We start from the raw sequence: 15597 nt of genomic DNA on the forward strand, positions 1-15597 counted from the left end.
AAATGCGTGTACCTGAAACATGATGAAAGGGAATTCTTTGGGAAGCTGAATTGGTGTCAAATGATTCCCATCTTCTCTGCAACAGAACTGGAGTAGAAGTGTCTGGTTTTGTCCCATGTTCCCCGGAATTTGACCCCCTATGTCCTGTTCAGTAAACTGGTATCCCCTAATTGTCAAGGTACCGTTGGTAAAGTCTGTAAATAAAATTGTGACTAAAAATTTTAAATGAAGTTATTAACTCTAGTACATTATTGTTTACCTGCTACTAAATATAAATATTTTTATCAGAAGGATCTTAAATTATGCATGAATAGTTTAAAGATATTTATAAAACATCATCCAGTCTCAGACCTTTTCCAAGTCTATTGATGCGAAAATTATGGTGGCATATCTCTGCCCCTTATGTGCAAGTTATTTTTCTATCAAATATGTCGACATGCAAGATAAATATGTTGACATGCAAGATAATTATGTCAAAATGCAACATAACTATGTTGACATGCAAGAAAATTGCAATCAGATAAGAATTATTCAAAACCTCAAAAAATCTCAAATATCGCCCACCTGTGACATCCAAGATGCTACCTTTTTATGTCGACATGCAACTTATTTATGTCAACATGCAACTTACATATGTTGACATGCGAGATAAATATGTTGACATGCAACTTAGTTATGTTTGCATGCGAGATAAATATGTTCACATGCAACTTGTAAGTTGAATGTCAACATAACTAAGTTGCGAGTCGACATAAATATGTTGCATGTCATCATATCTACCGTATATCAGGTTTTTTCCGCGTGTATCCAATTTCCGCTTTGTTCGCGACGATTTCCGAATCGCGGAAAATATATCAGCGTAAATTTGATACAAAGTGTTGTTCTTATAATATAGTTCTCTCTTTCCTTATGAAGTAATTATACATACATTATTCTTTATTTGCACAAGACATACATCTTATGGCATAGGTTATTACATATAAATATAGCAATATTGAAATAATGGTATGGTACATGAACATGATTGTATATAAAATAAAATTTTACTAACAGGCGAAGAAACCAGAGAAATTTTTCTTAATTATCATGAATATTAAAAGCTAGATGGAGATACTTCCCCAAATTACACAGTTCTTTAAAATTTTGAACACTTAATAATTGTATAAATTTGTATACAGAAGGTTTTTACCAATAATATTTCTTAATATATTTTACTCGGATTTCTCTATACTGCTGACATTTCAAAACAAAATGGAATTCATCTTCAATATCTGAACAAAATTTACATAAGCGTCTTTCTTTTGGTACATTAGTGTGTCGTCCACTTTCAATTGCAAGTCTATGAGATGACAATCTAATTCTTGTAATTTGTTTCTTGTATTTAGAAGGTATTGATTTTGTTAAATAATATTGTAATGAAAACTGGTCAATAATATGCTTGTAAAAATAACATCGAGATGAGGAATTAATCTGTTCTACAAGTTGTTGAGTAAAGTGATCAATGATTCTTTGCTTAATTAAAGGAAAATATGTTTCACAATGTATATACTCCTGTTCATACCATATATGTCCTAGACCTATTTCAAAAAGTTTATTCTTAATTACAGTAACCCAATTTTCAGCAGGTGCCAAAGACGATTCACACTCATTATACAGCATTTTATAACAGGACTGCAAAATACAATTCTGACTTTGTAACAATTTGAACCAAAATTTGAATATTCTAAACAATCGTATAGTTTTCATAGGTAGCCTCCCAGTTTCAAAATATACAAGTGCAGTGTTTGTATTCGTCTTCACACTTAACACAAATTTAATATATTCTAAATGCACTTTTTCTATATCATTTGCAGCATGCATGCCCCATATCTCACAGCCATAATTTAATATACTAGCAATATAAGTATCAAAAATTGACAGCATTGTTTCTGTATTCAGATACAATTGACTTGTTTTTGACTTTAAAGAAAACATGGCTTTTCTCCCTTGGCTCGCCAACTGTTTCTGTGTATTGTTAAACTTTCCATTATATTGTAACAAAAGGCCCAGGTATATAAAGCTATCGACAACCTCAATTGGCTCACCATTTAAATGCCACCTTTCACAATTGAGAATTTTACCACCATTTCTAAAAATGACAATTTTGGTTTTTTGTGCATTTACAGTAAGATCCCAGACAGATGTATAAGAATACAATATATTTACATTCTACTGTGTTTTTCCATTAAATTCCGTGATGTTTAAATGCCTCTAAATGCAACAAGTAGTCAAAGGTCAAATTGACGAGTTTTATTATGACGTCACAAACGTTGAACGCTGTAAACTGCAACGTCACAAGCGAAAATCAAAGTTCACGCTTGTGGCTGTTACTGTGGCTCTTCCATTAATGTTAACTTACCCTTAGGATAAGATCGGAATTTTAATGTATAATTCACATTTGCAGACAAGGCAAGAAGTTAAAAAATGTAAATATAAGCATTGAATCATGATTTTTTGAAGTATACACTCTCATAACTGCCGCGGTGTGTGCATACAAATTGAGTAACGCGCGTTAGCGCGTTACTCAATTTGTATGCACACACCGCGGCAGTTATGAGAGTGTATACTTCAAAAAATCATGATTCAATGCTATTGTATTTAACATTTCTTGAAGCTCATGTGCAGTTTCGGAGAAAATTACCATGTCATCTGCATACATTAAAACAAAAAGATTTAACTCTTGAATTTGTATTGGTATGTTACCTTTGCACAAAAATTCCATTTCAAAATCATTCACATATAATGAAAACAATATTGGAGATAGCACTTCTCCCTGCAAAAGTCCTGTGTTATTTTTAAAAAACTCAGATAACTTTCCTGCTGAATTAACACATGATTTCATATTATTATACATACTACGAATAAAATTCAACAACTTTCCTCTAATACCAACGTTAGACAATTTTTCCCATAATTTCAATCTTTCAACAGTGTCAAATGCTTTCTTAAAGTCAACAAAACAACAATACAATCTTTTTTTCTTTCTTATTGACATATTAATAATATTTGAAAGGCTAAATATAGCCTCAGCTGTACCTCGTTTGGGTTGAAATCCAAACTGTGCATCAGTGATTACATCATTTGCGTCAGACCATGTTAACAATCTTTGATTCAAAATAGATGTGAATAATTTACAAAAGCAACTGACAAGACTAATGCCTCTATAATTATTGGGGTCTAATGCATCACCCTTTTTAAAAACTGGTATTATAATACACTGTGCCCACATATTAGGGAAAAAACCAGAAGACAATATTCTATTGAATAATCTTAGTATAAATAGAACAAGATAATCTTTAAACTCAATGAAATATTCGTTAATTAACAAATCAGTACCATGTGATTTTTCTTTTTTTAAACGTTTGATAGCATCAACAATTTCTTTTTCTGTGATTGGACAGTCTAGTTCCTCAAAAACAGGATCAGCGTCTATACAATCTGTACTTTTTTCGGACGCGTTCATGGCGTGCGCGATATTTTTAAAATGATCATAAAATACGCTTGGATTGATATTTGTCTGCTGCCTTTTTTTCCCTTAAATTAAATTTAATTAAACAGGTATGTAAAAGTACAATGAACTGTGTTCAGTAAGTTTAGAGTAGAAATTGCGGGATCGGAAGCAAGCGAAAGATAATAGGTATGTAAGCCTCATAGTTTATTTAATAATCCATTGAAAAGCTAATTAAAACGGTCGCTTTTCTTGCTTAAACCAACGTCTAATTATACCTGAGCTACTGGTATATGTAACGGTACATGATCTATTTATCTATGACTGTTTGCGTCTCTGAACATAATTATCGGTAATTATTTAACATTAAGGAAATCGTGTAAATGGTTTGTCTGATTTTTTTTTATTATAAAGAGCGGCAATTTAGATACGTTTACCCTCTTACTTCACAGGGTTAAACAATCTTGAATTATATTTTCAATATGACTTTGAAATAGTGAAAATTTTATTCGCGTAAATTTTATATACCGTTCTAGGTTCTAAATCGCGGAAAAACATGACGCGGAAAAAACCTGATATACGGTATCTTGCATGTCAACATAACAAAGTTGTATGTCGACATAAATAAGTTGCATGTCGACATAAAGAAGTTGCATGTTAACATCAATAGGTAGCGTATCTACCATCTTGGATGTCACATGTTGGCGATATTTGAGATGTTTTATAACTCTTATTTGATTGCAATTTTCTTGCATGTCAACATAGTTATGTTGCATGTTGACATAACTATCTTGCATGTCAATATCTTTATCTTGCATGTCGACATAATTAATACAAAAATAACTTCCACACAAGGGGCAGAGATATGCCACCATAGAAAATGATAGACCATATTATATAATCATGCTCTGAAAATGTAGAGGAGTTAAGATTAGAAAAAATGGATAATTATTATTTATTTAACTCTACAATACGATTATAGTCCTTTGGTATGTGAATGTACTAACAAAACGTTTATATTCCCTGCTTTTTAAATGCCCTTAAAGCAGTCATAGAAAAGGGTAGAATTTTCAAAACATTTTTTTAGAATTAAACACCGTACTATTTGGATATTCCTACAAAATTTAAATAATCTACAGTACATGACATGTACTTAGAATATTGGAAATACAAATTGAAATCACTCGGTGTATGAAAATATATGGAATAAAATACGGGTATGGCTCGGGAAAATCAAACAAATCATATGTGTACATGTATGTGAACAAGAAGATGAATTTTCATTTCTAATTGTTACATTTGATTTAAAACAGTAAGTGAGTATTTGTAAACTAAATGTACCTATCAAAATTCAACACATGTTTCAACAACGTTTCCATCGAGAAAAAAGGAAGATAAAAAAAAAAAAATCTTTTAACTCCATAAAATTCATAATTCTCCAAGCGCAGTTTCAATATCATTAAGAAACATTAAGATAATATTGCAATAAAACGTAAATACAGTTAGAGGTACAAAGCAAGTACTGATAAACTGTACATTTTTTCTGAATTTTCCTTGCGATCCTACGGCGATTCCATGAATTTTACAACGCCGTGAACACGTCGTGGGGACGCAGCTTGGTGTGACAGGGCCTTTACAAAGCTATGCAAGTAAATTTTTTATAGGCTCTATTGCATTAATCGGGATAAATCTAACCCTATACGGGATGTTCAAAGGTCGGTTATAACACTTATGAAAAGGAAAACATTATTTGTGATTGGTGTCCAAATGATAAAATGCTGTAAGGCGGCCACTTATGTAAGTTGAACCTAGAGTGAACCCAGAGAAGCAATTCGGCTAATGTGTTCAGTTGATAATCAATTAATCAATTTATATGATCAAATCGACAAAGAGACAGAACGTATGATAGTCATATTTTTAAAGATGGAATGCCAGCTGATAGAAAACCGACAAGCACGTGTACCCAGAAAAACATATTTGTGTTAAACAAATTTGGTATGAAAATTGTAATATCTATTTTACTGTCGAAAATCGTATGCTGGTATTATCAAACAAAAAACTCAAGAAATGTTTTCGTACCCTTGGGACAACTTTCATTAAAGTTGTAAAAACAATATTGCCCTTTGGGCCATTCAGTGGATGTCATATTGCCTTCTTTATCCTCGAAGTAGGTCGGCATTTTTACACAGAAATTCATCTGCAGGGCGCGGTAATGGTAGGGCCCTAGGATGTTCGGCTCGATGACGTCGGTAAGAGGTCCGGGGTTCTTCATGTTCCATTCCTGTTGCTGTGAGGACTCGGGGAGGGTTAGGTTGACGTAGGATATTGACCAACCTTTAGCCTCGGTCTCAGGACAGCCGAACATTGAAGTGGGGAGGGCATAAGTCCCGTCGGGCCACAGACTTCTCTCGTAATCTGCAAAGACAAAGAACGCAGGATCTATGTTTGGCTTGTTTCGTGTGAATTTTGAATATATATTTGAATTCAAATAAAAAAAACTATTTTTTTTTAAATTACGTAAATTGTGTGGTCGATGGATTTACGAACAAAGAATATTTCATAAATATATATATTACTTTTTTCAAGGTTGAAAAAGTCAAGCGAGGGACTTTTGGTGACATTGGGATAAATTACCACAGAGTAACAGTTAAAATATTTGTTTCATACAACGTGTATCATGTTCAATTCAAACTGATTTTTAAAAGTTAAAAATAAGCTTTAGATTGATGAGATTGAAACTTTGAATCTGATATATTCAATGAATATATATGTATACGCATTCATAATAGTTGAATTTTCGTCCAGATAAAGTTCAGAAACATACTGCTATGGTACAAAAGAATTCGCTATATATCTGTGTTCGTACCAAACTAGTTTTACTGTAATACATGTACTACACTGCATGTACATGTATTATTTTTCAGAAACGTGAAAGAACCTGTTTTTAAATTTATCTAAATTCAAAAATTGCGGAAACAAGTAAATGACTATGACAGGTGCGCGAACACTAAGCACGTGAAGCATCAAGTACTTACTATTCTGACAGAAGAACCCATAGTACTTTGGTGGACAATCACACTGACAGGTCGTCTGGTCAAGTCGTCCCCCGTTCTGACATTCCACAAACGGACACACTGAAAATAAATTTTTATTGAATCAAAAATTAATTTTCTTATTTCCATGATGTCGGCAATAAGAGGCCTAGGTGTAGCATCGCTCACATGAGCAATAATGTTTAACTTTGACCTATAACCGTGTAGATCCAAGTAGTCAACTTGCTTTAGTGATCAAATAAAACGTATTTAATGCATAAAGTACATGTGTATATCAATGCATACGTAAGTTTCTACATTCTTCTTTAAACTGATCAAACACAAAAGCACAATCAAAATCTGCAGAGGAGACCCTTTTTATCAATTTTCTATTAAAAGATCCCTTCCTTCTTCATGTATCAACATTCAGAATTTAGGCGACCACTCATCGTCGGATGCAAAATTATCATTATTAAAGACGTGATGATCATGCATCAATATAAGTAAAAACCGTGATCATTATCAAGATGAGTCGAAGACGTGATGACCACCATGATGATTAAAATACGTATGAATAATAATGATATGTGAAAGAGACATGGTGATCTTCGTGATGAGTAAAAAGACATATGATGATTAGCATGGCGAATAAAAGGCGTGATGATTTTCGTGATAAGTAAAAACATATGATGATCAGCATGATGAATAAAAGACGTGATGATTTTCGTGAAAAGTAAAAACATATGATGATCAGCATGATGATTAAAAGACGTGATGATCTTCATGATGAGTAAAAACATATGATGATCAGCATGATGAGTAAAATACAAGATGATCTTCATGTATGTAAAAACATATGATGATCAGCATGATGAATAAAAGACGTGATGATCTTCATGATAAGTAAAAACATATGATGATCAGCATGATGAGTAAAATACAAGATGATCTTCATGTATGTAAAAACATACGATGATCAGCATGATGAATAAAAGACGTGATGATCTTCATGATGAGCAAACGACGTTGGTAATGATCATCATGATAACAAAAGGGCGTACACTTGATTATCATCATAATGAGTACAACACTGAATACCATCATGCATGATAACAAAAAACGTGATGATCCTCATGATGATTAAAAGGACATGACCTTCAGCATTATGAGCAGAGTTCGTGGTCACCCGTGGATGTCAGACAAAGACGGTTCCTGTTCAAACACACTTCTACGTATCAGATTGCTTCATTGCCAATTTCACAAAGTGTACACGTGTCCTCATGTTAAAAAGTTGTCACATATTTTATATGTTTTCTGTGAAAGGTCAAAGGTGTTCCGGATGATAGATTAATTATTTGCTAAATTTTTTATCTCAGGTTGTGACCGTTTCCTGAACTCTGTGTGTCTTGGATAAAAAAATCATACCACTTTCAAAAAAAGCAATCCTTTAACAATTATCATCAGTAGAATATCTTAAATATGTGTGACTACCTCTTCACCACCAGCGTAAGACGAGCACTGGTCATATCCTGAAGGGGTTCGGATATAAAACACTTGAAACCATCTTCATTTACTTGCATGCTTCAATATCCATCCATTTTTTTTTCAGGGGAATTTCAATAAATGTATTTTTATGTTTAATTGAAATTCGACACCCGTGCCACTCTCCCTATAAAGATAATTACCTCTATCTTACAGAAGTTTCAGGGTAGAGGTGTATATTAACTTTGATTTTTCAAACCAGCTAGGTTTTCTTAAATAGCGAATTTCAAAAAAAAATTCTTCATTCACTGTAAGATTTGACCAATTCCTTCCCCAATATGGTCAGCCTATGATTCCAAGAACTGTCGTATTTGGACCAATATTGAACAGTCTTGATGCCAGCGTTTTTTCGTTGTTAATTTAACCTTTGTTTTCCGTTCTTCTAGACACCCTTCCCCACCCAATATGCTGTTATAATTACATTTTCCAGTGTCTTTGCCTGTGATAACACTACGTATCGATTTTGTACTATATAACCCATAATACAAGTGACGCCAAATTGAGGCGCCATCGGGGTTTGCTTATTTATATTTAAATATTTAATCGTACGATGGCTAAAAATTATATAAATATAAGTAATAAGGAATCATTCTTTGAATATTATGAGGTGATAATTTCGGTCGGGGCGTGATCAAATCTATCATAAAGCCCTTCGGGCGTTATTGGATTTGATCACGCCCCGACCAAAATTATCACCTCATAATACTCAAAGAATGATTCCTTATTCCTTATTTACATCAAGGGTCATAGAAAAAATATATTTATAACTTCTATATTCATGTGCATAGATATGTACATGTATTAATTTGCTTCCTTGTTCTTAAATTAGAATTGTTTTCGCCTTCTGTTTTATAATTGTATAATTAGCTTTTAACCCCCAGTAGAACCGTTTTCTGATTTCTGAAGGGGTGGGGGGGGGGGGGGGGGGGGGCTAAATAGAAAAACTTGAATATGTCATATATAAGAATGCTTGTGAAATAGTACTAATTGTTAATTGGCTCTTGAAAAGAAAATTCGAATAACCTAATTTTTTCAAATCCCAACCCTTTAAAGGTTGAAGGAACGTGCTAAGTTTTGTTAAAATCCGCTTAGTTATTCAAAAAATAACGCAAGACAGAACTATTCATTATCAGGAAAGATTATTCAGTTTTCTGCTTTGCTGATCTTTTGCATAACAAAAGATGAATAAATATATGAAAAGAAATTTTTAAGAAATTGAATACGGAGATAAAGTTATAACCGTAGAGTAGCTTCATTTTTTCAGTTAAATATTTCTACCATTCATATCATTAATATTTGCATTGTTTTTTTTTTACTTGAAAAGATAAAAGCCTTTACCCGGTTGTTCCTTGTCCGATACGATATAACAAAATCCAATATAAAAAAGTTCCAAAATAAGTAGAACCGCCAAATTCATCCTCCCGGCGACTTCCTCCCGGCGACTCTGGCTGTAAAGTCTAAACTAGCGACCTAGCAGGGTACAAACAGCACGTCCCGTACAATCTATTGATTTTCCAAATTACTGTTCCATTACGCTTAACATTCTTCAGCGTTGAACCAACTCTTGATCATTGACGCTGATGAAGGCAGCTAAATTTTAGTTCATAATGAGTTTGACATTATGTTGAAATTCTACAAAGTAGAACATAAAATTACAATTCATATCTATATTTATAATGTGCCTTTAATTAACCTTGCTTCATAGTGAACAAATTGTTCTATATATCTATGTGTAAAATGTACAGGAAAACAACAATTAATTCAAATAAATACATGTAAATGAAATGAATCAAAGTCTGTGTTTGTAACAACGAGTCATTGTAAAGGGAATTCGGAGTTATTAAGGAAAAATTATTCGATACATTTTGAATCAAAGTAATATGTATATTAATGTCGATACAGATGATTGTGAGAACAGTGCTTGTATTCATACTAGACTCGTACTACACTTCAGCGACAATAAACTTTACACTAAGTTAAAAGTTCATTGCCAGGGCCCGGTTTTTCGAAAGGTGGTTAAATTTAACACTGTGTTAAGGATAACGACGTGTTAAATCCTAATCAAGTGATTAGCTAACGCAGTGGTTAAATTCTGTTGATCAAAAGCAATTTAACACATTGGTTAGCTAACACTGTGTTAACTAAGTTAACCACTTGGTAATCACTTGGTTACCCATAATTCATTTATATACTTCTAAACTATGTATGAATAAGCTTTTCATAGTTTTTTTACCTTAACGATACCAATGATCATGACCTCACTCTTCCTTATTTATACAGTTAATTTATTTTCAAAGAAGGTGTTATTGTATTGGATTTCTTCATCAAACTCCCAACTAAGGGATGTGCCATAAGGGATGTGCCAAAACCATATTGGTTAAAGCAATATGAGCTGTATTTTTCAGAATTTTATTTTGCTGTAAAAACCTGCTAGTATAATGAGTGTACATGTACCTTCAACTTTTATAATAAATAAGATTTGAAAAAAATCATTAATTTTCGTCAGAGGAAAGATTTTTCATCTAAGGGATATAGCAGATCAATTTTTAAAAAGAGGACAAAAATTCAATTTTGCTCCAACTAAGGCCTCTTAAAGGCCTTTTTCACAAATATATGGCTAACAGAAACTTAAAAACCATGATATTTTTTGTTATTTTAGTATAGACAAACATTTGCGTAAAAAAATTTTCAACTTGAAAATTGCAGCTCTTATTGCTTTAAAGCCATTTCATTGTGCGTTAATTTCTTTTCTGACCGTTGCTTCTTCTCATGTTGCATGTCCTTAGTCTCAAATAGAGAGTTCAAAATATTTTATCAAACTTCTTTCTTGATATTGTTTATAAACTTTCATCTGCCATTGCATATTACTATTAACACAGACATGGTTGTAATGTTTTAATGTAGCAATACAAATGTTCCATGTATAATATTAAGACTGCTATGGTTTTTCATGTCCTGTGGATTTTTCTAAACTTTGAAAATATGTAAATTTACAAATTCTACTTATATTTTAATTAGTATAATTCTTCGCGATGCATCTATAGTTTTTATTTAAAATGCATAGTTATTTGTCCATTGTATCTTTCACAGCAGAGGCATGTAACAAAATTTTGTGAGCCATGATTAAATCTGCTCACATGATTTGACCATATAGTTTATCAATACATATACCAAAACGCAGTTTATGAAGGTATAAGTTGAAGTAGTACTGATGACTACTTCTGCTGCTTGGTACTTCTGTTGTAAGAGAGTTGGTTTGTTGGTACACAATCCAATTGTTTAAGTATAAACCACAGTAGGTCATTAAGATCATGATCAAAGTTCACATACACTTAGACTCGAAATCCAATGATGTGAATGCTCGTGCAAATTAAGATAATAACAGTACGAAATTTGTTTTTGTTTTTCCCATGTTCTATCTAGTACTGATCTACGCAACAGAGCAATTTTTGCTTGCAGATCAATTATGTGAAAATTATAAACAAATTAAGACATGTGACAGAAATTGAATCAATAATTTTAGGGGTAATCTGATAGATATAATGAGAGTATTTTTATAAAATTTGAATTCTCATGTATTTGGTGAAAATTTCGGTTTATTAAAAACAAAAACAAAACCGACATTGTTGCAGTTTAAGCATCACGATCACACGACTGTGAGTTGTAGCATGCATGCATGGCAATTACAGTCATAAACATGGACGGGTAGTCACCAAGTACAGGGGAAGAAGTTAACGGGATCCAAACTGACATCTCTGTGATTTGACCGACCATAAGAGGTCAATTACTCATTAAAATCCCTAGAAATACTCCCATGAACTCTGGGAGGAAATTTAAAATATACAATTACTGTCATGAAGTTCTTCTTCCAGAACCAGGGATCCACTAAATGTGGATTGGGAGGGAGTAGGGCCAAGTGCAGGAATGACAGGGACAGATTGTCCATTGTGTAACAGGTTTTTTATATGAGCAGTGTATAGGGCTGTGTATGTAGTGCATTTAAATATCACAACAATGAAATGGAATAAGTTGAAAGTAAATTAAAAGCAATGCCAGCACTGTGGGGGTCCAAAGAGACCTGAACTGTGTGCTTAAAAGCCACATTTCTGTTTATCTTATCACATGCCGAATGTTGACAATTGAATTCAAATAATAATGCAGCACAAGCTCTACTTGCTTCCTACATTTATAACCATATTAAAACTGATATCATCTAATGCCCTTCGATTGATTTGCTTTGTGAAGGTGATTGTTGACCGATTATCTGCGAGTTTAGAGTCTTTTGTTAAATTTATTCCCAGTTAATTGAATCAAGTTGTGAGTATATTGGTCCCCTCCCTCCCGTGATGGTTGACCGAGTGCAGTTTACTGCTTGAAGGTTTTTCAAAGTCGTGCAGCCTTTGTCACTTTCAGGCACCCCCACATAGAAATAACTCCCATTTGGGTGTGGCCAGTACTGTTTCATGTAATCCCGGAATTGGTTATTGAGTCCTAAATCACACACTGGGGGAGAGTTAGAATTTTACGAGGAAAGGTAATAGTACCCATGCAACTCAGGAAGGGTAATATTACCAGGAACATTCTTGAATAGATACGAGAGCTTTGAAACTCTTGTCGTAAAAAAACTTGATGCCACCTTGAATGTCTTTGATGTTGTTAATGTGTTTACAAGCTCAACACAACCTCTTATCGTTTATTGAGGGTATTCCACCATCTCAGTAGATTCAATTAGGTACCATCCAATGCACTGCAATTTTTAAAATGGGGTTTAAAAGATTTTTTATTGTTTGAGTTGAAGACTTCAGAGAGTATTGGAATTTGATACGGTAATTTTTTTTAATTATTATTAATTAAATCAAGAGTAACTTGTACTTTTGTGTCTTAGAATCAAATCTATAAATGACAGAAAGATATACATTTGTTTTAGCCAGATTTGTTGTTTTTTTGTTCTGTCAGGTTCATGTATTAATTAAAGTCTCAGTTGGCATAAAAACCAGTCACTTGTGTGACAGTTCTACATGGAAATGAAGTACAACATATGGGTCTTCATTCGCACACGTCTTCTGTTGTTTCAATCTACGTGACAAGGTTTAAGAAAGAAGTGTGGGGATGAATAATTCTCGACACTCAAGAGTCTGGAAACTTCATGTGGCCAAGTGCTCTAGCTAGCTCAAGGTTATTAGTACGTGTAGTACATTCAAGTACATGTACATTGCTAGTACTTGGCAGGTTTTTTTTCATGTGTCGGCCTACTTTAGAAACAATGCATTGAATTTAAACAGAGATTTCACACATCTCCACAAAATGTGCATAATTGTTGTTGTACCATGGTCGAGTTCCAACCCCACCATTTTGTTGCCAGTTAAAAAATAATTCATTATTAATTCATGGGATCAAATTGAATTGAATAACCTGATTAACTTGACACAGCAATCTAATTTAATTTTTATTACTTTAATAATTATCATTTCCAGTTTATGGTACTTTAAACAATTTCATAATAAAAACATGGCTAAATTGTGTATTATAAATTAGGATGTAGACATTAGATTAAATGTCACAATAATTGTTCTCCTTCTCTTGGTGCATGGTGTTTGAGGCTTAGAGGTTGGTTGTTGTCAAATACTCATCTTTCTCGGTCTCTCCAAGTTCTCTTCAAATAAACAATGCAGGCAGGCAGTTAATTCCTGTATCATGCAAATCTGTGAATTAAAAAAGATAAAATGTATACAAAAAGACAACAATTGTGAAATAAAGACAAATATAGTCGTAGTTTGGGACTAAACTTCATATTCACCTTAAATTTTTAAAAGTTCACTTCTGATTACAAAATTTGTTTAAAATGGACACTACAGAAAACATGTACTGATTTATGTATACATGTATGTACCCTGTTGTATGCATATGAGTCTAATATGAGTTACATGCATATACATGTAAAGATGATGATTTTGGTTTAGCAAAGCAGTTCACATCAAGGTGACATTAAACTCTTTTTAATTCAGTAATTGAGACTAATCAGGTTTGTCGATTGAGAGTACAGTAAATGTAATAATACTTCCCATGAAATTTTCAGTTAATGTTAATATATTTAGTCTAAAAGCATATAAATGCTCTGTTATAAATTGTTTGTGAAATACCATGATAATTGAAAATGCAAATAAAAGAACCTCTCAATTTCACTTATGATCTTGGTATGCATGTTTGATTAAATTTTTCCTTGGCTGCAGTTTGTGGGCCTCATGAGATATGGCTTTGGGAGAATTAGGTACCAAGCACAGCAAGTGTCACCCAGCAGAACATACCATGTTCTCCTTCTTCCAAATCTTTAAATAAATAATTTTTAAAATGTATTTAAAATACAAAACAACAGATTTTTTTAAATTAAATCATAAAGATATATACTTAAAACATGTCAGAAATGCATTTCTTAATAATGTAAAATACATTTGAAATAGATACACTTCAAAAAATATTTGCATCATGATTGGGATCTGCCCGGTGAAAAGAAATAAATAAGGTCAAATTTAGATATCACTAATTTAATTAAATCAATATACACATGTAACTATATGGAGTTTTAGAAATTAAATGCTTCAAAAATTTAAAATGCAATTATTCTTTAAAAAAGTAATTTAAAAAAGGAAGATATAATATAAAATACATGTACATAAAAATCATACCAATATTGCTCCAATCAGATATAATTTTATATAGTATCTTTTCATTGCTTGACTGTGCATAACATTTATTTAGACTATAGACGTTTTAGAAATAATTTTGATCCACCACTTGCATTTTGTCAAAAGGGAGATAAATCTTAATATGCAGTAACAACATTGAAAAAAATTATGCTAACATGTTCACTCAATTTTTATTTATCAATTAAGGAGCTGATAATTCCTTTCTCTTTAATGTTTTAAAGATTCAAGGAAAAAATTGTACAATGTTTTATTACTTATAGTACCCATTTCACTAATAATTTTGGAAATTTTTGTTAAATGTCTTAAGTGACAACAACAATATAATCAATGTGAAGGTCATAAAAAGAAAAAAAGTACCTTTTACTGCTGTCAACAATGCAGCCTCCTCAAAAGAAGGGATCCTTCAACATAGGGGGTATGAACCATGTGTAAAATCCTTCTTCCATAAATATATCATACAGATTGCTGCAACTTTTCATGTCAAGCCGGTTGCTTTTCCGTATCTTATATCATATGTAAGATTTTTCAAACTTTAAAATTTCTGGAAAATGCTTCTTATACCAATTTTTTGAGTTGAAGTGGCAAAATCATTACACTGGCGGCCATATTTAATCACTGTGTTAAATTTTAACCAAGGTACTGGGGGTGGATTAAAGTTAACACAGAGTTAACACATGGTTAAACCCTAACACACTTTCGAAAAACACTTAACCATTTCGTTAACTTAAACACCGAGTTTAACACAGAGTTAACACGGTGTTAGAGTTAACCACATTTCGAAAAACCGGGCCCTGAGTAATAATTTTTCTACTGAAACACTGATCGTCTACCT

General features: G+C 32.6%; 1 protein-coding gene across 1 annotated transcript in view; it reads right to left on the reverse strand.

The window, feature by feature from the left end:
- Positions 1-9737, reverse strand: part of LOC105319276 (uncharacterized) — a 38847-nt gene extending 29110 nt beyond the window's left edge. Inside the window, exons 1-4 of the mRNA XM_066081047.1 lie at positions 9400-9737; positions 6523-6621; positions 5567-5902; positions 13-194 (exon numbers count right to left, since the gene is read on the reverse strand). Of these exons, the coding sequence (XP_065937119.1) occupies positions 13-194; positions 5567-5902; positions 6523-6621; positions 9400-9478 (696 nt within the window). The 5' untranslated portion in view covers positions 9479-9737. The remainder of the gene's footprint in view (positions 1-12; positions 195-5566; positions 5903-6522; positions 6622-9399) is intronic.
- Positions 9738-15597: the final 5860 nt, after the last annotated feature.

This window comes from Magallana gigas, chromosome 4 (assembly GCF_963853765.1).
Source record: "Magallana gigas chromosome 4, xbMagGiga1.1, whole genome shotgun sequence".
NCBI classification, from domain to species: domain Eukaryota; kingdom Metazoa; phylum Mollusca; class Bivalvia; order Ostreida; family Ostreidae; genus Magallana; species Magallana gigas.